This window comes from Silene latifolia, chromosome X (genome assembly GCF_048544455.1).
Source record: "Silene latifolia isolate original U9 population chromosome X, ASM4854445v1, whole genome shotgun sequence".
NCBI lineage: Eukaryota > Viridiplantae > Streptophyta > Magnoliopsida > Caryophyllales > Caryophyllaceae > Silene > Silene latifolia.
In genome coordinates, this window is record NC_133537.1 from 216,842,175 (window position 1) to 216,867,681 (window position 25,507).

At 35.5% G+C, this 25,507-nt stretch overlaps 1 protein-coding gene across 6 annotated transcripts in view; it reads left to right on the forward strand.

Moving 5' to 3' along the window:
- LOC141623800 (putative LRR receptor-like serine/threonine-protein kinase At1g56130) overlaps positions 1-24,612 on the forward strand; it is a 40,356-nt gene extending 15,744 nt beyond the window's left edge. For 2 of the 6 annotated variants that reach the window (XM_074439951.1, XM_074439947.1), the window contains 22 exons: positions 3,481-3,552; positions 3,699-3,770; positions 4,077-4,148; positions 4,345-4,416; positions 5,598-5,669; positions 5,823-5,894; positions 6,076-6,147; positions 6,311-6,382; positions 6,480-6,551; positions 8,564-8,635; positions 8,777-8,842; positions 9,682-9,747; positions 9,903-9,947; positions 11,105-11,169; positions 19,311-19,684; positions 20,262-20,460; positions 20,550-20,702; positions 20,830-20,942; positions 22,567-22,777; positions 22,857-23,088; positions 23,619-23,769; positions 24,047-24,612. In XM_074439951.1, coding sequence (XP_074296052.1) covers positions 4,388-4,416; positions 5,598-5,669; positions 5,823-5,894; positions 6,076-6,147; positions 6,311-6,382; positions 6,480-6,551; positions 8,564-8,635; positions 8,777-8,842; positions 9,682-9,747; positions 9,903-9,947; positions 11,105-11,169; positions 19,311-19,684; positions 20,262-20,460; positions 20,550-20,702; positions 20,830-20,942; positions 22,567-22,777; positions 22,857-23,088; positions 23,619-23,769; positions 24,047-24,352 — 2,442 coding nt within the window. In that variant the 5' untranslated portion in view covers positions 3,481-3,552; positions 3,699-3,770; positions 4,077-4,148; positions 4,345-4,387 and the 3' untranslated portion in view covers positions 24,353-24,612. The remainder of the gene's footprint in view (positions 1-3,480; positions 3,553-3,698; positions 3,771-4,076; positions 4,149-4,344; positions 4,417-5,597; positions 5,670-5,822; positions 5,895-6,075; positions 6,148-6,310; positions 6,383-6,479; positions 6,552-8,563; positions 8,636-8,776; positions 8,843-9,681; positions 9,748-9,902; positions 9,948-11,104; positions 11,170-19,310; positions 19,685-20,261; positions 20,461-20,549; positions 20,703-20,829; positions 20,943-22,566; positions 22,778-22,856; positions 23,089-23,618; positions 23,770-24,046) is intronic. The other 4 variants (XM_074439949.1, XM_074439952.1, XM_074439948.1 and 1 more) reach the window with 3 other exon arrangements.
- The last annotated feature ends 895 nt before the right edge of the window (positions 24,613-25,507 follow it).

A 25,507-nucleotide genomic window follows, 5' to 3' on the forward strand; every position in this document is an offset into this window, starting at 1 on the left:
ATATTCGATGCACATGCAGGATGTTCTTTAGATAGAAAAGCACTTCGAGTTTGCTACGTTTGTTGGACCTTGTATCATCACATGGGATCAAAGAAACAAAATTCGATTTGAATGTCTCATCTTTGAAGCCAAGTATGTATCCGCGGGACTCGTATGTTCTCAATTACTTTGGTTAAAGCAACAACTATGTGATTATGGTATAAATGTAGGTCGTATGCCTATTATGTGTGACAATACGAGTGTTATAGTAATTTCTAAGAACCCTGCCCAGCACTCGAGGACCAAACATATAGATATTCGACACCATTTCCTACGAGATCATGTAGAGAAAGGCAACATTTCACTTGAATTTTGTAGTACCGAAAGGCAATGGGCTGATATCTTGACTAAGGCATTAGCTAGAAAACGCTTTGAGTTATTGAGACTTGAGATTGGTTTAATTAGCGATAATTAAATCCGTCATAATTATGTCTGGGAACCTGAATGACTGGCTAGGAAGATGAGATTGTACGATTGTGTCCGTATATTTTTGTTGCAAGTTTACTTATGTTAAATAATATTTATTTTACGTGTTATATCTTGCTTATGTGTATGGTAGTATTTTATTTTCTGCATAATCACATTTCCTTACAAAAATTCGACAAAATCTACAATATATTGCCTAAATATAATAAAGATATTTCTATCTTATTATATTCCTACACAAATCCTGCCTAAACTCTATCACAAGATTTTCTTTCTTAATCTTACTTCAAAGAGGATTCTTTTCTTATTATTGTCATATAAGAAATAGGAAATAGTACCAAAAACAAAAAAAAAGGAAGCACAAAAAAAATGCCGTAAAAAAAAGGGGGCACGAAAAAAAAAGGGAAAGTGCCGTGAAAAAAAAAAAAGGAAAAAAAAGAAAGTGCCGAAAAAAAAGGAAAGGCATTAAAGAATTTAAGGAAATTGGTATTATTTTCTATCTTTAAGGAATCCTATTCTTACCTAAACTCAAATTCCTTATGCTATTTATACCTCTTTAATCCCTCCATAATTGGAAATTGGATTTCTCGAATTTTAGAGAAGAAAGGAGTTATTGGGAAGCATAGTTATGGAGTTATAACAAATGACGAGATGAGCGATCTTTATCTATCTTATATGAAGCTCGTTATTAATGGCACGGAATTAGGTTTTGAGACAAAAGGAGAAAAGGGAGAAAAAGGAGGAAGAAGCAATGTGAATTTTGATATGTTGGATTCAAAGATGGATTCAAACTTTACTTCTATTCTTGGAAGGATTAATGAGCAAGACAAGAAATTAGGAGAATTGTTTGATCTTAGTAAAAGGGAAAGGAGAGTTGATACTAGTGGACCATGTGAAGTTAGCCCGGCTCGTATCAATACCGTGTTGTCACGATTTGAAACGAAAATTGAAAGTGCTCTTAAGGCCGCCGTGCGAACACATTCTGAGTCTACTCATATGAGGGAAGGTTTGGATAGTATGACTTTGAGGATTGGTAACTTCGATACTCGATTGACTGTCCAAGCTGCACTCCTAGACCATTGTCATGCGCGACTCGAGGACTTGGAATACCGAACCCGTCCTAGGTCACACCCGCCGAGCCCACGTTACCCTTGACCTAATCCATTCAACCTAGCCTTATCTTTTTAATTCCTTTGCTCACAATAAAAAATCCATCCTTATGGATATTAGCTTTTTCAATTCCGCATTATTCCTTTTGTGATTGCAAGTTTATAATATTATTATGCTAATTAAGAACTAGATTGCGTTTAATATAATATGTTTTTCATGATTAATTCTTGTCTCATAATATATTATTCTGGTCGTTTTATGTTTGTTCTTATCTTTTCAATGATGCCAAGAGGGGGAATTGTTTTTATGATTTGCGACCGTCTCAAGTTAATTCTCTCATGGCGTTCTATAGTTATAAGTTTGAAGAGATCATTAGTTTCTGCGCTCAAACTGTTCTATAATTTGGGAAGTATTATGTTGAGGGGGAACTAGACTTAGACACAAATCATAGGAGACTTGTCATCATCAAAAAGGGGGAATTTGTTGGACCTTTAGTCCTAATTAATTGTTTTGATAATGACAGTAATGATTTGTATATGGACTTAATATATAAACATATGCGTGTAATTGTGTGCTTAAGTCTTAATTTAGAAAGGAACAATTACAATGACGCAAGCTTGAAGTTTGGACCAAGGAGGTACAACTTCAAATACACTTGATCGATGTATTCAAGCAAGATCAAGATTAGAAAACAACCACGAGACTCAAGATGAGAGACTTGTGAATAGACGATTCGTTTACTGAAGATCTACTGAAGATTAGATAGTATAGGTCGTCATCCGGTAATGATTTTACTTAGTTTGATTTAAAGGTTAGTGAAGTTATGACCTAATAGCCATAACTTCATTGCTAGACAAAAATGATGCGTTAATTTTTGGAAAATATATTTTTAATGGTTTATAAAAATAAGAGAGTATTTATTTTAATTGGAATTAATTAATTAGAATTTAAGTTAAATAAACTATTGGTTTGTAACACGATATTTATATCGTCATGCAACCTAGGGCTTTAACTAAATTCTATCTCGATTTGTTGTGGGCTATAGAAGCAAGAAGTGGACCGAAGGAGCCCTAGAGGCCGGCCAAACCCTAGGTGGCCGAACCCTAGGTGGGCCGAACCCTAGGGAGGCCGAAACCCTAGGGAGGCCGAATCCCTAGGGAGGCCAAACTCCTCCTTTTGCTTCTTACTTGTTCATCAAGTCATTTAGGGATTTATGTTTCCAGGACATTCCTATGCCCTAATTCCAGAACATTCCAAACCCTAATTCACTCTACTATAAATACTCTCATTCATTCAATAATAATTGTTGACACACACATCTACACTTTTAGAGAGAAAAATATTTTAAGCAAAATTCTTTGAGCTTTAATTCTTATTTTACAAATTTGTTTATACAAAAATTGCGCATCAAATTTGTCAATCACTCGAAGAAAAATCGTTATAGGATACTAAGTACACAAGGATAGTATACTCACTCGCATAACGTGAGATTAGTATTTGTCGTTGTACTTTTCTTATTAACGTAAGAGCAACCTAGAGTATTTAGCGATACTCAATCTAAGTTATAATCATATAGTTGATTATACGAGTGGATTGGTAATTTTTGTAATCCGGAGAAAGATACTAAAAATTATTAATCGAGAATAGTGGACGTAGGTTTCGACTTGTGAAACTGAACCACTTCAAAAATCCCGTGTGTCTCTCTTTCTCTCTCTTTATTATTGTTATTTCGATTTTGCATTTATTGTTAATAATTTAATTAGTTGATTTCAATCAATAAAATCAAGTAATTAATTTATATCATATATTTCGAAAAAGCGGTCATCGTTTTCAATACTCAATTCACCCCCCCCCCCCCCTCTTTCGTATTCGATCAATAGACTCCTCAAACTTCTATTCTGACAGGAAAGTCTATGCAATTGACGCAATTGGGGTGCTACCAGATGATCTATGGAATTTGCTTTACCTCACAAATTTGTATGGTTTTCTAATTAACTCATGATAACATGTCTGTCATAGTTTATCTGCAAAGACTAAGTGCTGGCTCTTCATCACATAATTTGCAGATAAGACTCCATAGATATGATACACCATCTAATATGCGTCAACTTCTTGTGGTGTAGGAAAATATCACAGAACTACTTAACAGGCCCCTTATCTTCAGGCATTGGAAACCTAACTCGCTTGCAGTACCTGTATGTGAATCAATCTATTGACTTGTTTGATACAATGACTTGGTATTAAATCTTGGCTTGAAATTTATTCTCAAAATCAGTCGTTGAAGACTGATCTTGGTCGATGCACCATAAATACGACCAACACCACCTCAAAACGCGGTCACGTGGAGCCCGTAACTTTCAAAACACTTTTAGTCAATAAATTGGCCGTGATGTGGTGCCACGTCCCAAATATAATACCATAATGGAGATTTTGATCTTTGATGGTGTGCAATGCAATGTTTTTTTTTCCTGACTATATTGTGTTATTTTTGGTCATTTAAGGGACATTGGTATTAACGCATTGTCTGGTCCACTTCCAAAAGAAATAGGTCAGTTAACTGACTTGAGATCGCTGTAAGTTTTCTGCTGCTTAATGCTTCTCTTATCACTTATTTTTCAGCTTAATTCCAGTTATTTAATTGAGGTCATAGCATAATACTGAGCTCCTTTTTTTATCAAATGATTTAATTAGAAGTATTACTTTGTTTAGATTGCTTCTCATTTAAATTTAAAGTCGAGTATCACTGTGCATGGTTTATGAAATCTGCAGAGGTTTTGGGTCAAACAATTTCTCTGGCTCCCTGCCATCAGAGATGGGAAATCTTAAGAAGTTGCAACAGCTGTAAGTTAATGAACATATACCTAGTATTTTTATATTTTTGTCAAGCCGATGTTGGCTTTAGTGTATTGGCTGTGTACTTTCTTGTTTCTTCTATTTTTTTTTTTCCGAAAAATTATTGCGAGGTTATCTAATTTGTTATGAATACGGGACATCCGGTATGCATTACGCTTTTATAAGAGTATCTGTTATATGTAGATTTTAAGCAAGCGCCATAATAAAAGACGTTCGAGCCGATTCACAATTTGCTTACATTGAGAGAATCGGGTAACTCAGGTCCCAAGCTAGATTGGTACTTCTTGACTACCTGCTTTCTATTTCGTTAGACTACTGATTGAAGTGACAGTCATTAGTCTTTTACACCTCCTAAATCATTTATCTCTGCTCATTACGAGGCAATCAATACAATTCTGATGAATATTTATATAATAAAAATCATTTCTCTTCGTGTCTGTCTGAAAGTGATTAGTACGTTTTTCTTCCTCATCACCGTCAAGAGATAACATGAATCAGACTTTCTTTCCTCCTTGTGGGTGTGGCTCATCCGTTTTTTGTGTTATTTCTTATAATATCAGAGGCCTTTGCTTCGACATTGGTTTGATTAGTTTAGAAATGGTCGTTCTTTAGCAGCTAGAGAAGGTCCTTTTTTTGAGGGTTTGGAATTACCATTTGGGGTTGGAATTTGAGTACAAGTGTACAACCATGTAACTCTGGTTGGGATTTTAATCTTTGATTTCTTAGCAATTTAATCTGACAAACTTGGAATTTGAGTACAAACTCCTTTTTTTTTCCTCTTTATGTTTTTTAATAATTTCATTTAAGATTGTAAGAACAAAGCTTCTGCCAATTTTTTTTAAAAAAAGCCGAGTCCATATTTAGATTCTGGATCCTTCAAAAACATGTCCATGAGTCCTTGATTCTGAAAATTCAAGGATCTGAACCTAGGATCTATACCCAAGTCCGAGCATCATAGTTTCTATATGGTTTTGGGATGAAACCTTCTTTGGGTTTATGAAATTAGAGTTAACGTATCCATTGTCTTCTAAAACTTCTCCTCAAGAAGTTAGTAGTGAGGCGCTGTATTCCCTTTTGATTCTTTTAAACTATTTACTTGAGGTTTTTTTCTTTCTTTTTTTTTTTTTTTTTTTTTTTTTTTTTTTTTTTTTTTTCTATACTGCTTACAGGTACATAGATAGCTCTGGAGTGAGTGGCCCGATCCCTTCTACATTCGCCAATTTGCAGAACCTACAGAACCTGTAAGCACTAAGCATGCTCCCTTCTGAACTGCTTAAACACCATTTCCCTACAGATGTTCTTGGTTTAGTCATTGCAAAAGTTATCTTATTTTAAACTCCTTACTCCCATATTTACTAACTGGCGGCAAATACTTTCTAATTTCCATCATTCAGGTGGGCATCAGACACTGACCTTACGGGAGCTATACCCAAATTTATTGGCGGTTGGAGCCAGCTTCAAGTCTTGTGAGAATTATTGACTGGAAAATCCTGTCCATTAACTTTACCACTTTTCTTTCTGTGCTGCTTCAATCATTTAATTTTAATTCCTCTGAAAGCTATACTATTGTACGTATGCAGAATGTGGTGTGACACCACAATCTTAAACATCCTATGTTAACTGAAACATGTGAAATCTGTAATGTAGGAGGCTCGAGGGGAACGCGTTCAGTGGACCAATACCATCTGAATTATCTGATCTAACCTCTTTGAAAGAATTGTGAGTTGTTTCCTTTTCAGGGCGATTTTTCTCTTCCTGTAGCACTTGCACACTCTTTCTGTTCATACGTCTCGATTTGAGTATATCATGAGTATGAGTGTTCCCGTCTGTTCATCAGTCTTATAAGTGTAACTAATCATTTATTAAATCATGCCATCTCTAGGAGAATAAGCGGCTTGTCAAATAGCAGCACTTCGCTGGAATTTGTAACTAATTTGACATCCTTGAACATCTTGTAAGTCAACCAAGCACACTGATGATATTCTTCACAATTTCATTTTCTGATAACCCTTTTTTCCCCTGACAAGTTTATCTTATTTAATATCCTTTAGAGCTTTGAAGAATAACATCATCACAGGTATTATACCCAGCAGCATTGGACAACTACAAAGTCTGACTTTTCTGTAAGTAGGGTGCGTTTCTTGGTGTTTGTGGATTGTTTCCTGAATGACTTAGACAAGGGCTATTAGAAGTTGGTTTTGGTGGTATTTTCAAAGAAACTCTATATACGCGTGATAAGTAAAGACTAGGTGTCGTTATAACTAGAATTAACTATCAAATTAACAATTTCTAAAACCAAACTCAACTCTACACTATGCAATTAAGAACAATAGTATAGCATAAGTAAGGGTCGAACCCAAGAGAAGGTCTAACAACTAAAACTTGAATGGTAAACTATTTAAGACACTAAGTAAGACTCTACTACTAATTAAGACCTTAATGACGATTTAAACTTTAACAAATGGAGTTAATCACAAACAATGGATATTAACAATGTTCAACTAGTAGGAGACATAGATGGAAAAGGCATTTGGTTGGAAACAAACATGAAAAAGAGTAAAAATGGAGATTTCTTATTGAGACAATTCAACAAACAACTTGTATGCAAGATTCAATATAAAGGAGAAAACTTGGTGTAACTTGGTCAATCACTATTCCTTAAGCCACAAAGACACCTCCTTTTCTTTCTTCAATAACTACCTAATACTACTTTCATAAGATGGTAAAAATTTTCTTCCTAAGCTAGAAGAAAACAATTCTACTCATGTATTATCCCAAATGAAAACCACACAAAGGATAGCACATAAGAGCATTAAGAACAAAACCAAATGAAAGAGCTAGTATTAACTTGTGAGAGCTTAAACCAACTAACCCAAGACTAACTTTCAAACCTTACTCATAAAGTTACAAACTTTACAACAAATTCATAACAACACAAGTTTGCTTCATATATTTCTAGAGATGTGAACACAATACTAGAAATTGCAATAGTTCAATGAGTAATATGCAAGGTTAGCTACTCCCAACACACAAACATTCAACATAAACAAGTAAACAAAAGGAAATGAAATGATTATTGAAGAAAGATTAAGAATGTTCTTACAAAGCTTAAAAGAAGTAGAGAATTCCAAATTACATCAAGTAAAAAGGTCTAGCCTTCCATAACCATGGATGAATCCAAGGTGAATGGAAAGATTGACATCAAAATCCAACAAAAGATTACAACTTTCTCCAAAATACTAAGTTTTTCCTTCATACAAGTCCTTTTTGATTATTCAATAATAAGGTCTTTTTTTAGGTCTTCAAAACATGAGCTATATATAGGGTGCACTCTCTTCTAGGTTAAATCGTCATATCAAATCCCAAACACGGAATGTTAAGTTAGGATCCTGGCAGTGGCGCAGGCTGCGCAAATGCGCAAGACTCCGTCACCAAAATCTGCTCATTAGCTTGGTTCTTTACTTTCCCGTCTTCACTTGTATTTGCTTGGTTAGTGTGAGCTTCATATCCTGGTTGATGCAAAACGAAATCTTCACCTCGACTCATTGAAATGGATGCTTGAATTTGTCTTATGAGATGAACAACCCAAGGTAGAGCGCATTGCGACCAAAGCTACAAGGAAACGGAATAGGCCGGTGCATGTCCAAGATTAGTGCATAACTTGGCCTCAAAACTTGAATAAACAACCTAATAGACACAATTAGACACGACATATTTGACTCCATCAACGCGTAAATTTATGGAACTTGCCTCTTGTCTTTTGTATCTATTTCTTTTTCCGATTTGGGCATTGCATTTCCAATAACCAAATATTCATTTTTCATTGTGGCAATAGAAAAAATGGCTCACTAACCTATCCACACACACACACAAAAAAAAAAAACAGAAAAAAAAAGAAAAAAAAAAGGGAAAATTGCATGAAAAACTGTTTGCACTTATTATATTGTGAAGTTGTAGTTGGTCAATGCATTATTATCGCAATTCACCTTAGATGTCATTTACTCATTCATCATCTCCTTATACGTCATTCCCCATCCGAAAACCGCCTCGCTTCGGCTTTGAGGCATTGGGCTTGATGTTGTTAAGTATTTCTTTTCCCTTTTTTGCTTTGTTAAGAAAAGTGAATTTTCAACAGGGACATCAGCTTTAACAGCATCACTGGACAAATCCCAGATTCACTTTTCAGCCTCAGCTCTCTTGGTTATTTGTAAGTTACTTTTCTTTTAATTATATTGAAGTTACAGGTGTACTAACTATCTTAGACTATAGTTGAATTCTCTTATCCATTTGTAAGACCAGGTTCATTATGCAGCAAGCGGTCTGATAATGATTATGTATTATTGCTTAGATTTCTTGGAAATAACAAGCTTACAGGTGGCCTTCCTGCTCAGAAGAGTTCGTCTCTGATCAATATGTGAGTTCTACAAGCTTGATATGTAATGTTTCTTCATGCTTTTGAAGAGATGTCAAACAGTTGGGTAGGTAGAATATAATGAACATCAAGCATGATTTGTTTTTTCACCTTGAATATCAGATTATTAAATATCATAAATTAATGTAGACAAGGACCAAGGCTTTGTTGTTGTTGTTGTCATCTGGAAAGAATCAATTTGGAGGAGCTGCCTCTTTGTACTGTTAACTAGGGTAAGGGCGTAGGGTTGTGTACATCCGACCCCTTTACTCCGCAATTTGGGGGAGCCCTTGAGGCACTAGGGTAATTTTGTTGTTGTACTGTTATGTTAGATATGACATTTGCTCCTGTTTAGATACGTAGACTCTCTGTTGTCCTTTATGAGCTTCAGTTTATAGTAGTGCTTTGAACGTTAACTTTTATTGTGCAAAAGTGGCATTGCTTGACATTTTAACTCCCCGGACCTTGAAATTATTAGGCTGTTTTAAACAGAGGGATCTCATATTTTATTTTTTCATTCTGAATTTACTATATGAGTAGGGAGTGTTCTTATGGATGCTAGCAAACTGTTTCGATATTTTTCTCATGCTTTGAGCTCTAAAGTGTGAGAAGTATATGAAAGCAGAAGGAGAATATAAGGTTAATCATATAAAGAGGGTAACTAGTTATAGCAGAGACACTATATTATAATGACAATGAAAGGTATGATCAACATACAGCAAGTTGCAAACATCAGACTTGAACTAGTCAGCCGTAATATGATTAACCTTAAATATAACAATCTATTTATATGAAACTTCTCTTTATCATCCTAACGTACTGTTTGACATGCTTGTGTGCAGAGATGTGTCATACAATCAGTTATCTGGAAGCATCCCATCTTGGGTTAGCCAACTAAGTATGCAACTGTATGTTTTATATTCTACGGTACCTACATTATTTCTCTAATTAAGATAAGTGATCACTTGTGCCGTAAACAGTTGAGTGTTCTTATCCCGTATTTAGCATGCCTGTCCCCCTTGGATCTTAACCTAACCTTTTTTTTTTTCACTTGTGAACACAGCAACTTGGTCGCGAATAATTTCTCGGATGCAAGCGCTAACAGCAGGTGAATGCCTTTTTTTCTGGAAAATATTTTTACTTCATAATTCCATTTTGATAAGGCAATTATATAGTAAGCAGCCAATAGGTCCCATTTTTATTATAAATATGTACTCTGTAGTCTCTTCTATTAAAAATAAACTTCCCATTTTCCATTTTAGGCTCATTCACAAAGACCTTCCTGTTTGTACTTCAGGAAACTAATTCCACATCAAATGAGGCATCTATTGCACTCAAAATAAGTTTACGTCCATGCCGTATCTGGAAAGACAAATTTCACCAACATTAGAAAACTAGACTCCTACTAAGTTACACCTATATGCCTTTGTCGCTCTATGGTTGTTGTCTGAATTTCAACATGTCTCTAGTCCTGCATTTTCCGAGATAAACGTGTTCATGAGAACACTTAGTACCTTACTGTACACCATTTCCATTTCCTATGGGGACATAGACACATTTTTAATCTCTGAAATATAATGGAATAAAGAAAATGGTTCACTTAACTATTTGAGCTTCTTATATTCCGTAGTATGTCGTAGTTGGTCTATACAACTTTTGAGGAAATTTTCATAATAGGTCATTGGAAAACAGCTTTGTTTTGTGACAGAGGTACGGCCTCAGATCTATTCTGCCGCCGCCTTAGGCCTGAGCTTTTCAGGCACTATGCCCTGTGACAAAACCGAACGACTTGCTTTAATAGGAACATTATCTTCTTTCGCGACTCATTCTACAATTCTTGCGCTTCTGATTCTGGGTTTCTAGATTATGCTTAAATCTTTTTATCATTAAGGTATTAATACTCACGTGCTTGTGCGTGTACTTAAATTTTTTTATCATTAAGGTATTAATACTCACGTGCTTGTGGCACTTGAACATTTCATTTTTAGCTAACGAGATCCGAGTTTTTCAAAGTAGCCGCGTCTGACATTTGCACACACAAGTATTGAAGACATTTAAAGTTAAACAAGTCTGAGTAGCAGAGGTGCATGTGTGTTCGTGCGTGAGTTTGAACATGTTTTTTTTATCCCAAGTATTGGGTAGATGGAAGTTAGATTGGAAGAAAAAGCTCCTATCGACACTTCATCACACTTTTCTTACGTCTTGTAAGGAGTGCGATGAGATCTAAAAAACCAAAATGCAACTAATTTAGCACTTTCTTTGTAGAGCTTTGCCTTCAGGGTTGAACTGTGTGCAGAACGGATTTCCTTGCAACAGTGGTCTAGGACGCTGTAAGTGCATTTAGACACTATTCTTTCGTACTTGTCTGCTTGTGAACTAGTTTCAAATTCTCAGTGTATATATCACCACATTTCTGATTGATTGGTTTTTGTATACTGCGTTACTAGGAATTAGATCTTTTTTGTTTTCCCTAAAATTGTCAAGGTTTACATCTGATAGAACATACTCTATGCTGTGTTTCCTGAACAAGAAACTAGGATCTTGGCATAAATTAAATGTGGTGGAGGCGGGCCTCTAGCTGCGGGGCAGCAGCTAAGCTTTTGATAAATAAAAGGCAGATTCAAATCGACAACAAAACCTGAGACTCAAAATGATTTTGGGGTCGGCTAACATGAATCATCGTTCGAAACCATTGGGCACGAGTTCAATAATGCACAAAAAAAAAAAGAGAAATAATAATAATGATCATAATATCTGTAAAAACAAAAAATAAATGTAAACAAAACTAATAGGTTGTAAAATTTAGACAATGTGGGAACAAAAAAATTGAGTGGTAGAAAGGTTTGAAAAATAGAAGATGATAAAAAAGCTGTAAATTAATGATTTTTTTTTAAAAAAAAAAAATTATAAATGGAAGTAGAACAACAATCCAGAAAACAAACTATACATCCTGCACCCAAATTTTCTCTCCAGAGTGCCCTCTCCAATGCCATGTTTTCTCTGACAATATTATCGTTTCCCCATTTTCAAGTCTCGTAAATCCTAATTGGTACCTTCTCTGATCTACGTCTCACTTGGCCAAACCAGCTTAACGATTTTCCTTCATCTTATCCTCTATACTCTATAGACGCAGCTCCTACCTTTTCCCGAACCATCTCGTTCTTCAACCTTTCTTTCCTTGTATGGCCGCACATCCAGCTTGAGCTTACAGATTTCCGATACACTCGGCTCAAGTTAAGGTATACCCAAATCACATAGACCATGTGAAACTCTTCGAATTCAATCATCCTGCTTTCATTCTTTGTGCTACATCACCATCCAATTCTCCATTATTCTCTTTAAAAGTTTCTAAATACCTAAAAAAGTTAAAACCTTGAACAAATTTCCCATCAAGAGTAATTGTCCCTGCCTCCCTACATCCGCTCGACCGTTCTCACTATAGTTACACTTCAAAAATTCCGTTTCTACTTGGTAAAAAGCCACGAGATTTTGACATCCGTCTCCAAAGCAAACTTCTTTTTGACTTCATCCTTTATCTCGTCAATCAACACAATATCATCTGTGAACATTATACCATAGAACCTCCTCTTGAGTTGATATCGTCAATTCGCCCATAATAATAGCAAATAAAGGACTAAGAGCAGAACCTCGAACTTGAATTGGAAACTCTTCTGGCTTCCCAACATTAGTCCGTATACTTGTAGTAGCTCCCTCGTACATGTCTTTTATGAGATCAACATATTTTTGCGACACAAAGTGAGGAAAAGGCAAAAGGCCAATCCAAAAGCTTAATATTGAATATTTCACGTGTTCATCATGTCAATGTGATCTACACTCATAAAATACATTGCAGAAGGTGCTGAAAATTTGGAAACCTATAAACTGTCTTCATTATGAAAATATGTTTCTATAAAGTTGTTGCGCTTGTAAACTTCAGTAGTCATGTGTGATATATCTATGATTAAAGAACAATTTGCGTAGTTCCACTCTCCTTTTTCTCGTGGAGTCTAGTTACTGCGACACATAAGTATACGATACAACATAAGTAGACACAACACTGATATAGTAGATGTTAAGGTTTCCATTTTTAAGTTTGAGTAATGGTAAAAGAGACGAGAAGAAGGAAAGCGACGATCTGTTGTAATGAAAAATAAGAGGGGAGGAGAAGAAAAGCAATGATCTGTTACAAGGAAGGAAAAGAAGAGAGTTAGGGGGCGTTTGGTTGGGGGTCTTTAGGAAAGGGAAAGGGAAAGGGAAAGGGAATCAAAAGGTATGATTCCCTTTGTTGTTGTTGTTTGTGTGACATCCCCTTTACCCATTTTCAGGTTTAGGATTACCCTCTATTCCTCCAAAATGATTCCCCACCCTACCCCAAGGTTTCCCATTCCCTTTCCCCGTTTCCCCACCTAACACTAATACTCACTATCAATAACACACAATCACCCTGCTCTACGCCGTCAAAAACTACTTTATATTTAGGGGTATTTGTATAAAGACTACCTTATTTTTATTTTCATTTTGTTTTCCACTGCCTTTGTTTTATTTATCTTTGCTCGAAACTACCTATGTTAAGAGCCACGCGAGTTTTGCTCAATTTTTCTACTACGAAAGGTTATTTTCAGTCGTTGGCCTATCAAAATAAATCCTAGCTAGCAGTAAGAAAGGGTCGAATCAGGGGCGGATCTAGCCTTTGGGCTATATGGGCTATAGCCCTATATAAATTTGGGGATAAATAAAATTTGCTTTCATAACATACATGGCATTAAGGTAGCACAGGTGGTTGGAACACTTGCTTTAAGAACAATTCAATGGATAAATGGTGGGGGTTCAAACCCCCTTCACATCACCTTTTTTTAAAGTTCCAATAAATAAAGTTATTTAATCATACTCCCTTAGTTTTTCTTTTTTTCCGTGGATAATTTTTTACATTCATAATCTATAAAAATATACTCCGTAACTTATTAGTCGGTGTGTAACCAAAAAATAATTATTAGTCGGTAAATCATATAATTAAATTACTCTCTCCCCGTTGTTTCATATATGAAGTTTTCGTTTTACCGAGGTGAATCATTGACTTTTATTTTTATAAAAATATACTCCGTAATATTATAGTCGATAATTTATAAAATTAAATTACTAATTTGTTTAAAAAAAAGGGAAATCTGTATATGTGTGTTTCTTCTTTAAAATTACTCCGTCTTATTCTCAACTTTTTGTACAAGTAGCATATATAAATAGTACTTATACTAGCTTACCATCAGACTTGCTCTAATATAAGACCGGTCTAACATCATCTAAGTGGTTATTGAATATGTCCGGGATGGAATGATCGTGTCCAATAATAACAAATTCAGAATACAATTAGTAATTATTGAACTTTTATTTTGTAATGTAATATTTTATAATAATAACCAACACACATAAATAGGTTGATTATTATCCTAAAATATACAATATTCAAAATAAATTAAGGTTACATAAATACAAATATTATTATATAACAACATTCTTATGTCACCGTCTTATAACATAGGACAGACCCAAAAGAGAATAACCTATAATTAACATGAAATTTTATGTACATTTTAATTGTATCTTAATAAGCTGATATCTTATGATAGAATTTGACATATTTAAATCTGCAAGTTATTAAAATAAATTATTAGGTTCTCAATATAAAATATTTTCTACATATATATTAACTAACTAGTTTGAATGCCTGTGCGTTGCAACGAGGTAATTAACTTATTTATAATGCAAAAAAAATAAACATAAGTGTTTAATATTTACATTATATGTCTAATGATTTGTTTACATATTATTAAAATATCTCTTTCAAAAAAAATTAAAGATTAATATATACGTGGGTTAACTCTTATTTATAATCATATAATCACCCCACCTTATACTAATCTTTCGATGTGGGACAATTCTACTATTTATAAGTAATATATTCACCAAACTTGGATTATTTTTCTGATGTGGGACAATTCTACTATTTATACGTAGTATATCATCAAACCTGCATTATTTTTCAATGTGGGACAAATAACATACCCAGAATTACACCATCTTTTTTGCACTTAGTTTGACATTCAACCAGATCCCGAATACCGAATACGGTTAATTGTTACTCATTATATCTAATAGTTATATTTAAATTTAATAATAGTTATATTTAAATTTAATACCATATTTTTTGAACCTAATTCGACATCCAACCCGATTTAATAATAAGCAAATACTATATTATCTATTAATATTCATACGTTTGGTTTTTTAATTTTTTTATCATAATTAAAATATGTGCAAATGATATGAACCTATACTCTAATGATAGAATTTTTTTAAACACAATTCTAATTATATTATTTAAACGTAGTATATTTACCACACCTACACTATTTTTCAATGTGAGACATAAAAAAATCTATAGGTAGAAAATATAATGATATAAACTTTTAAGAGCTCTCCAAGACAATACTTAAGAGACTCAGAAGATTTTGGGTTGATGCTTAAGTTCCAAGTATGCATCCTATTTATAATTATAGAATCATCCACCTTATACTAATCTTTCGATGTGGGACAATTCTACTATTTATATGTAGTATGTTCACCACACCTACTACTATTTTTCAATGTGGGACAAAACATACAAAAAAGTACACAATTTTTCATATTAAGAAGTACACCATCTTTAATATGTGCAAATATATGAAATTTATACTCTAATGATAGCATTTTTTACCACAAAGCTAATTATATTATTTTCATAATTTTTGTAACGATATTTTTTTTGACAAATGAAATGTAAAAGTTTGATATAAAAATTGGAAATATCACTTAAATATAATTTAGGAAATATACATATTATAATAATTAAAAGATTCTCCACTTTATTTTTTACATCAAAAATTTAACTTTCCTAAATTTATTTTTGATGATGTGGACGCTCTCCGATCGCTCGAAAAAACTCTCTTTTATATATATATATATATATATATATATAGATTTATTTAAGAAAAATTCTTGTATCCTCCGGAAGAACCATCCTCCTTACACATAAAAGCAATCCACCAATAAAATATTATAAAGGCTTGGATATAAGGAGTACGGTCCTCCCGGAGGACACACAAATTTTTTTGTATTAAAATATTTCTCGTAAAACAAAACATTCTTGTGAAATTGAGAGGTACTTAGATTTATTTAAATTTTACCCGCGTACAAATTCAACATATTATCATTTCTTATAAGTTATAAATATAGGTTCCACCCAATTTCGAACCTAGAATTTTTTTTTGTTTCAACAGTTTCGAAATTTTAGCCCGACATAACTTCTTCAAATCCTGGCTCCGCCCCTGGGTCGAATGGAGGCGAGTTAATTATTCTAGTTTGCTAATTTTTAAGTTCGTCTTAAAGTAACCGTTTTCTTGAAGGATTTGATTGGTTTGCTAAAAACTAATTGCGATGTAAATAAAGACAAATTCAATAATATTAAAGAGTTTAGGGATGAAGTTCACTAGGTAGTTATTCGGGGGTCAGATTTAATTCATTAACAGAGCTAATTACGTTGTTCAAGGTTATATGATCGGTTGATTCAATATTCCCTTTAGATCTAATTTAACATGCAGTCGCTATCATTAAATTATCATTAAATTATCTCTATTCAGTTATCGCAACCTATATTGATTCTAACCCGGTCGGTGCAAGTCTCAATTCGCTATACTAGTCAATTAACCCTGACTAGTAATTAACTAACTAGATGAAGAACAATAAATTGAACAACAACGAATAAGCAATTTAACTATCAATTCATTAATTAATCACCCTTCTAACAACCTAGATCCCCTTTCACCCTAGATGATTAAATTAGCTACTCATGCTATTAAGATTAACCACAAATACTATCTTACAACCAATTGTATATTAGCATTGTACAACCGCTTTAAAGTTGTTGAGTTCTTTACACAAAGTTGTCGAACTATTTTATAAGTTATTGAGCTAATTTAAAAAGTTATTGAGTTTAATAATTATTCCTCTTAAGCTCAATAACTTTGTATTGTAACTCGACAATTTTGTTAGTAAAGCTCGACAACTTTATAACCAAACTCGACAACATTGAAAATGTTGTACATAAACTACATACAACCAGTTGTATAATCTACTAATTGAAGATTAACAACAACAATGATAATTGAAGACATAATTGAAGACATGCAATAAGAACAATAACAATTGAATAACTAATTTGAATAATTAATGAAGAAAGATTAAATACCGTAGTAAACAAAGGTAGAACGAGTTGTAGATCCGGAAGTAATAGCAAAAGAACTAAGGGGGCGTTTGGTACGGGGTAATAAAGAAAGGGAAAGGGAATGAAAATGCTCTATTCCCTTTGTTGGTGTTTGTTTGACACTTTTTTTTGTTTCCCTTTCCCCATTCCCACAATGGGTTCACCCCAATTCCATCTGGTTTGATACCCCTACCCCCCTAAGGGTTTCCAATACCCTTTCCCTTCTCTCTCCATACACAACCTCTTCACCACCTATACCAACTACCGTCGACACCTACTACAACCCATCACGTCGGTACCACCACCGACAGTGTCGCCGCCGTTCCCTCCCTCCATCGTCAGCGTCGGCGCGAATATCCTTCTCCATCCCGACCACCTTTGAACGCCATTTTAAACCTGCCAAGACCACCACTTACACCTGATAAAATTCTTGCCCCACCCACAAAACCTCCTTCTCCGCCCTCTAAACATAAGGTCTGGTGTTTTGGAGGGTGGGGAAGGAGGTTTCGGGAGTGGGGGAGGGATCTTATTAGGTAGAAGTGGTTGTTAGGGTTTGTGGGTAAGGGATTTCGACGGATTGTGAGGGAGATCTCCGGTGACGTGAATGGTGTTGGCGGTTTCGGGCGTCAGGCAGGAGTTGGTAGTGGTGGTGCGAGGTTGTCTGTGGTGAAAGTGGTGATGAGTGTTGGTGGTGATAATGGTTGAGGTGGTTGAAGTCCATAATTCCCTCCCTCTTCCAATTTCAAACCAAACATGTGAGTAGGATAGGGGTGAAATCTTTCCTTTCCTTTTCATTCCTTTTTCCGAATCCATACCCTTTCCCTTAGTTGAACCAAATGCCCCCTAACCTAAGAGTTTTTAGAGAGTTTTCTAGGGTAAAATCTACGTAGCTAGGTAAAATAAAGCGTAAAAATAACATAGGGTACGAGGGTATTTATAGTAAAACATAACCGACTTAAGGAAATTGCGGAAATATCCTCAAAATAGTGTGTACTCATCTAGCCTGGGTGTGTCACTTGGGCTTGATCGAGTATGCTCCCTGTTTGAGTTCTTTTCTTCGTGTTGTCTTCTTCACTTCTCTTCCTTTATTCTTCTAGATTCCCGTGCCATGCTCCGTGTATTCCTTCATGCCCACTCCGCGGTGATCATTTCATTCCTTTGCTCCATAAATGCATCATTCCTGCATTATACACCGAATAGCTGAAGTATCGACATTCTAGCATAAAAGGCATGTAATTAATATAAACTAACACGAAAAACGTAACAAAAGTAATTAAGGGGAGGCATAAATATGTATATAATTATGACTCATCAACGATCAAACTCATGTGCTTAGCGTAACCTTTATGTATGCTTTTACTCCCTTTCCACACCTCCAAATTGATTTATCTCTCGTCTTTCCCCAAAGCAACATGCATTTTATCCCTCTTATTCTCTTTTCTAAAGCAAGATAAGATCCTTATTTGCACATTTTTAGGTGTTCAAAGGGAAGAAAATCATAAGCGAATGCTACCTCAAGTGTGCGAGTTTGATCAATGTCGGAAAATTGATTAAAACTCACTAAACTCCAACATAGGTAGTTTTGTAACAAAAGTAAACAAAACAAAGGTAGTGGAAAACAAAATAATAAAAGTAAGGTAGTCTTTTAACAAACACCATAAAAGGTAATTTATGACAAAAAAAACCATATAGTTATTTACAGTTCTTCCAAGATGAAAGAAAATTTTTGTTCACGCTTGTGACCTGAAATTATATATACCAATCTTTTTCTACATCGATTATATATATTTATATTTACATTTGGAATTATGCTCTACTTAAGGTTTGTTTAGAATTAGAGGATTTCGAGGGAAAAGGAAGGGAGGGAAAGGTGGAATGGAGGGATCCATCTTCCATCACCCAAGGCAAATTAGAAACCCTCCAACATAGAAAAGATTTGGGGGGAAAACTCCTCTACTCCATTCCCCTTCCCTTCCCTCCCCTCCCTTTTTGCCCCCCTTCATCCACTTCCTCTCCCTTTCCCTCACCTCCATCGACCTCTCCTCCCTTTCCCTCTTTTTATACCCAAACACACCCTTATTTTTCTGCTTGTTAACGTGGCTTTTTACATGCTTTTTTGTTTCCCTTCAGATATTCAATTAGAGTGACTTATCTGTGTGCCTGCCGACTTTTGTGCAGACTCCGACTTTGCAATTAAATGCGGTGGTCGACAGATTAGAGCGTCTAATCAAGTTCTTTATGAAAATGATGATGAAACGCTTGGTCCTGCAAATTATTTTGTGACGAGTACTGACAAGTGGGCAGTCAGTAATGTGGGATTATTCACCTCAAATAACAATGTAACGTACACATACGTTTCTCCACGCCAGTTTACTAGTCTGGACTCTGAGCTGTTCCAGACAGCAAGACTGTCAGCTGGATCACTAAGGTACTATGGGATCGGGCTTCAGAATGGTAAATACAGTGTGCTGTTACAGTTTGCAGAGCTACAAATTGAGAATGGTAAAACATGGAAAAGTCTTGGGAGGCGTGTTTTTGACATATATATTCAGGTAACATGTTGACCAAAGCTTCTAATATTCATATCATTTTTTTGTTCCCCTTTTCATCTATTATTGTTATTGATGATCAAATTTGGTAAATTGTTATCTTAACTACAACTACAATCATGAATTATTTGGAACATTGAAGCAAGGAATAGATGCAAGTATGAACACAATTCCATTGATATCAAAACTTATGCCCTAGTTTCTTTAGAGGTCTTACTTTTCTCTCTTCTAGATGGTCGTGGTTGCATGATGTTTTTCAGATGTTGTCAGTATTAGTACCCCTATGCCTATAAAGAGGCGCAGGCGAGATCCATTTTTCTTCCTACAAGTCAAATTAAAACCCTTCAAACATAGGAGATATTTGGAAAGAAGAACATGATACGACGCCCTAACCCCTTTACACTTTCTCACTATTAAAGTCTGATTATGACAATATGGTAAAGATTAGGTTTTAACCCATGGAAAATCAGCGTCTAGTATTTCATTTTCGTTTTGGTGCACGCCACTGTCCCAATCTGGTTGCATCTATTCAAACAAGTCCTAAATGGTCCTTCTGCTTCCCTGTTGATATTCGAACTAGGGAAATCGCGTGGAAACGGATTTTGACATTCGTAAGGAGGCACGAGGGCAGTCATACGCACCTGTTGGAAGGAATTACACCATTCAGGTGACATCAAACTACATTGAAATACATCTATTTTGGGCTGGAAAAGGGACATGCTGCATACCTTTTCAAGGAACATATGGACCTTCTATATCAGCTCTCAGTGCTACACCATGTAATATATATCCACTTTGGTGATTAATATCATACACTTGTTTTTATTTTTAAAACAAATCATTGCTGAACAACAATGTGGCTGTTCAGTGTTTCAGCCTAGGCCTGTAAGTTCAACTACAAACGCAAAACGAACTGGTGTCATTGTTGGAGTGGTTGTTTCCGTTGTAGTAATAGCCCTTCTCTCTTTCGCTGGTTGTTGGTATATTCGAAGAAAAAGGAGACTACGTGCAACAGAAGATGGTATGGCTGCAAATGCACTCTGTAGAAATAGCCAAAAAACGTCTTTTTGTACTTCAGTCCTGTCAGCCACATTTGATTATGCACTATTTCAATTTATTTTATGACTGTTGTTTGTTTGAACTTCCAGAGCTCCTTGGGATCAATGCCAAAACTTTCAGTTATGCTGAACTGAGGTCAGCCACTGGGGACTTCAACTCTTCAAATAAGCTAGGAGAGGGAGGGTTTGGACCTGTCTTTAAGGTACATGATTCTGCTCTTGATATGATTTAGAAAGTAGTGTCACAATTTGCTAGAGCTTTCCTGGTCATCCACAGATCTACCGAACTGCATTGGTAGCGTCTTAAATTATTTTTTAACTAAAAAATTGTTGAAGATTGATAGCCTCCAAGACTATATTATCATTGAATAATTCAAAATGGTTCACTAGACTGCATTTCTTATGTAGTGATTTAGCAGTCGCTTGATGCAGTAGGCTACGTGTATATGACCTTGCTCATCACACGCCGGGGAAGGACCTTTGAATCAAAAGCATATTTAGTTGTTCTTTCTGCTAGCGTATTATTTTCTTTGATTGAAAAAGATAGTCTTATGACTTAAGCACTTTACTTTTTGAATATAGTACTTTCGGTTTCAGACTTTCAGCTCATCCTTGTGTGAACTTCTGATCATGACTTATGTGGAGTCATTCATGAAGAGATAAACGCAATATTGCATTGCATTCATGTGATATACATATTCTACTCGCTAGGAGTGATAATGTGGCACAAACTGTGAGAATAAATGATTATAATGATTGATCTTTGTAGGAGTGAAGTTTTTTCACTTCTGTAAATATCACCCCTCTCCCCCACGAAGGACAGGAATTAATAAAATAAAGGGTTAAGGAGGTGAACAATGAGGAGCATTTCATACAAAATGATTCGTGGGAAGAAAATACTCAAGGGTTGCGAATCTGTGATACTAAAGTATTAATACTGCCATGCTATAGTCAAGTTGGTAGTTAACTGATTACCACATCCACACAGCAATATACACATTGTTGAAAAAGTAAATACAACAACAAAGAGGTTGTCGTAACATAATTTGGGGTCAGCTAAAAGGGCCGTATGGATCATCAAATTATAGTGCATCATTTTGAAAATGCGGAATTAGTGTAGCTGTCTGCTGTCGTGAACTCTTTGTTCTGGGGGAATGGAGGATGTCACGCAACGGCTTGCGATCAAGCCAGCGGTAATGTCAAGAATGTTTATCAAATGCATTAAATCTCCGCTTCTTAAGATCTGAACTGAGAGTTTATTATATGTTTGTTGTCTATCTTCTCTCTCATGTCTCTTTGCTTTTTTTTTTTTTTCTTTTTTTGTACTATTACCTCTTAGCATTTGTAAGTTTTTTTTTTCCAAAAAAAAAAAAAAAAAAAAAAAAAAAAAAAAAAAAAAAAAAAAAAAAAAAAAACAGGTAATATTATTAGATCATGTCCCTTATGATGTTGTTTTCTTTGAGTGATATATAACGGAAAATAACGGTAAGAGGATTTTATGCCATAGTGCTATGGTGAAATAAAGGAGGGAGGAGGAAAAGCCCTAGAGTAAGGGAAATGAGAAAAGAGAAAGGAAAAAAAAATTAAAAGTCAATATAGAAAATAAATTTAAACATTGATCAAAGTCTTTTGAGTAACCATAGAGTAATGTATAAGGTTTAAAATACAAAGGTGACTTTTTTAATACTTAGAAATTAGAATTCCTCATAAATCTCATTGTTCATTGAAACATGACGGTTGCAAATAGAAAAATAGAATGGATAATTCAATAATCTGAGTAGACAAAAAGTTATATGACTAACTCTTTAGCCTTATTGTCACTTACAGGGGGTGCTGAGTGATGGCAGAATAGTTGCAGTGAAACAGCTATCAGTAGCATCCCATCAAGGAAAACATCAATTTATGGCAGAAATAGCTGCTATTTCTGCTGTGCAACATCGCAACTTGGTGAAATTGTATGGATGCTGCCTGGAAGGCGAAAAACGCTTGCTTGTTTATGAATACTTGGAAAATAAGAGTCTTGATCAAGCCTTATTCGGTATGACCATTTGATATGCCTCAATGTTAAAGAATTATATTGTAGTTCTGTTTGCTTGAATTGTGTATGCTTCCAACAGGAGACAGTAACCTGAACCTCAATTGGGCCAAGAGGTTTGAGATATGCGTGGGTGTGGCAAGAGGTCTTACTTACCTCCATCAGGATTCAAGTGTTCGCATTGTGCACAGAGACGTCAAGGCCAGTAATATCCTGCTCGATGCCGATCTTAACCCCAAAATATCAGATTTTGGTTTGGCAAAATTATATGATGATAAAAAGACTCACATAAGTACCCGTGTTGCTGGAACAATGTAAGATCCATTAGTTTATTGCAGTTATTTCACTTTGTAATTTTGTATCATCTATCTTAATAGCCAGATTTGCTTTACCCAACTATGTCTCTTTGACACTTCACTTTGGCTGTGTCATGTTTGCACACGTTCCGACATGACACTAGTACTAAGATCTTTGGCCTATGCCAAAAATTAGTGTTTCACATTGCGACACACATCCATATCTGACTATGGGCGGAGCTAGGGGAACTGGGCACACACGGATAAAGATTAAAAACATGTGTTCTTACAAGAGACATAAGAAAGCCATCTTCTCTGTTAAACTATAAGGCAGGTTATGGTTCACATTCCTGAATTCATTTTTCTTATATAATAACTGTTTGGTCCTGCATCAGCCTAAAGTTTACAACCATGCTCCCACGGCTCTCTAAAGCTGGGCCTGCCACAAACTTTCTATGTGTCTCACTAACATAGTTTCGTAGTAGGAAGCAAAAATTTTTTTTTTGTTCCTGCCTCCTTTTATTTGCATTTAATTGTTTCTTCTACAGTGGGTACCTTGCACCTGAATATGCCATGCGTGGACATCTTACGGACAAGGTCGATGTGTTTGGTTTTGGTGTTGTTGCTCTGGAGGTCGTGAGCGGTAGACCCAATTCTGACTCCACCTTGGAAAGAGAACAAATGTATCTTCTTGACTGGGTACGTTGGTAGCACTTCTATCCTATTTTACCTATTCATGACCTCAAAACTACAAAATTTTGTTCCAATTCTCTTTATATGACTGAAGGTTCATGCTATCAAAGTTCTAGGGAAAGTAATGAAGGTAATAGTGAGTCTTGTATGAGACAACTTCACATGTAGGATCAACCTAAAGGCTAAATCCTTGGTCTCATATTTAAGACGTCTAGTATAAGTTTTTGTGTGAAGGTAAATTGCTTTTAAAAAACTGTGCATTCACTCACCTTTACATATGTAGGCTTGGCATCTTCACGAAAACAGTCAAGACGTGGATCTCGTCGATAAACGATTGTCAGAGTTCAACGAGGAAGAGGTGAGAAGAGTGATCAGTGTGGCTGTTTTATGCACCCAAACTTCACCAGGACACCGCCCAACAATGTCGCGGGCTCTGGCAATGCTAACTGGGAGTATCGAAGTCGGAACCATAACCTCAAAACCAACGTACTTGGCCGATTGGACCTTTGATGACTCGACCTTCATGACGAGTGACACGGAGAGTTCTAAATATGGTTACTTGACCAGTCAAAGCACAACTACGGTCTGACTCTGGTAGAGGGAAGATAATGTCAACTCCCTTAAAATTTGTGAAATGGAGTCTTATACACTTGTACATAAACGTCTCTCGCAAAGAGAGGCTGTCCTTGAATCTTTAAATGGGTGTAAGACTTGTTGCAGAATGCAATGCACCATGACACCACAACGTTTTGGTAATTTGTTGTAATTGTAGCTTGATGATTGTAACTGTGTAAAGGTCATGTCCAAGTAAGAGGGAGGTTCAAACATGACCTCTAATTTTACTCGTCATTTTGCGTCAAGATGCATCAAATTTTTTAAAAAGACTTGCGATGAGTCTTGGGGTCGATCAAATTGGTAGCGCTCCCAATTTTCCGGTCAAAGCTTTTAATGGATCTTAAGATGCTCAGTAGTTATTGTACAAGATCTGTCTCACACTATGAGACAGTCCCATTATATAAAAGGAAAATCCATTTATTAGTAATAAATATGGGTGGTGTTCATTTATGGACGAGTTTTACTTTTTCATGGACGTAAATTACCATTTTATCCCTTTCATTTATTTTAATTTCATTTTCTTTTTGTCCCAATTCAATTTGTTTCAATTTTCTCACTCTAGGCTCTAACCCCAATCACCACCACCCGTCAGTCACCATCCACCACCGTCAACGCCGCCCCTGATTACATTGGCCGGTCTTGACGGCCTCCTCAGACGATCTCAGAGATCCGCCTCTCATACCATACATCCCCTTCCCTAACACCACCGGACCACCTCATGCCGGCTGCCACCACACCGAGACGGCATGTGCAAGCGCAACACTCTTACAAGACACAATCCAGAAGGGGCCTTTTTATTTATTTATTTAAATTCCAATGAAGAGAGATCCATAGACATATATTGAGTGCCGTTAGTGGGCCACGATGGAAGTACAGGATGAACATATGTAATTGTTTTTCTCTTATGAAACCATCTTACTGTAAGGTTATGGTCAAATATAAGCTAAAAGAGTTGTGATCCCGACTTTATAACAACAAACTATTTTAATGTTTTTTAGTACTTGTCATTTGTAGCCTCAAATTTTACTGTCGACACACAGTTGCAAAGAAAAAAGAAAAAAAAACTGAATGAAGTTTAGTATGCATCAGAATGTAAATGCTGTCCAACTATGATGCAGTGATGTAGCTT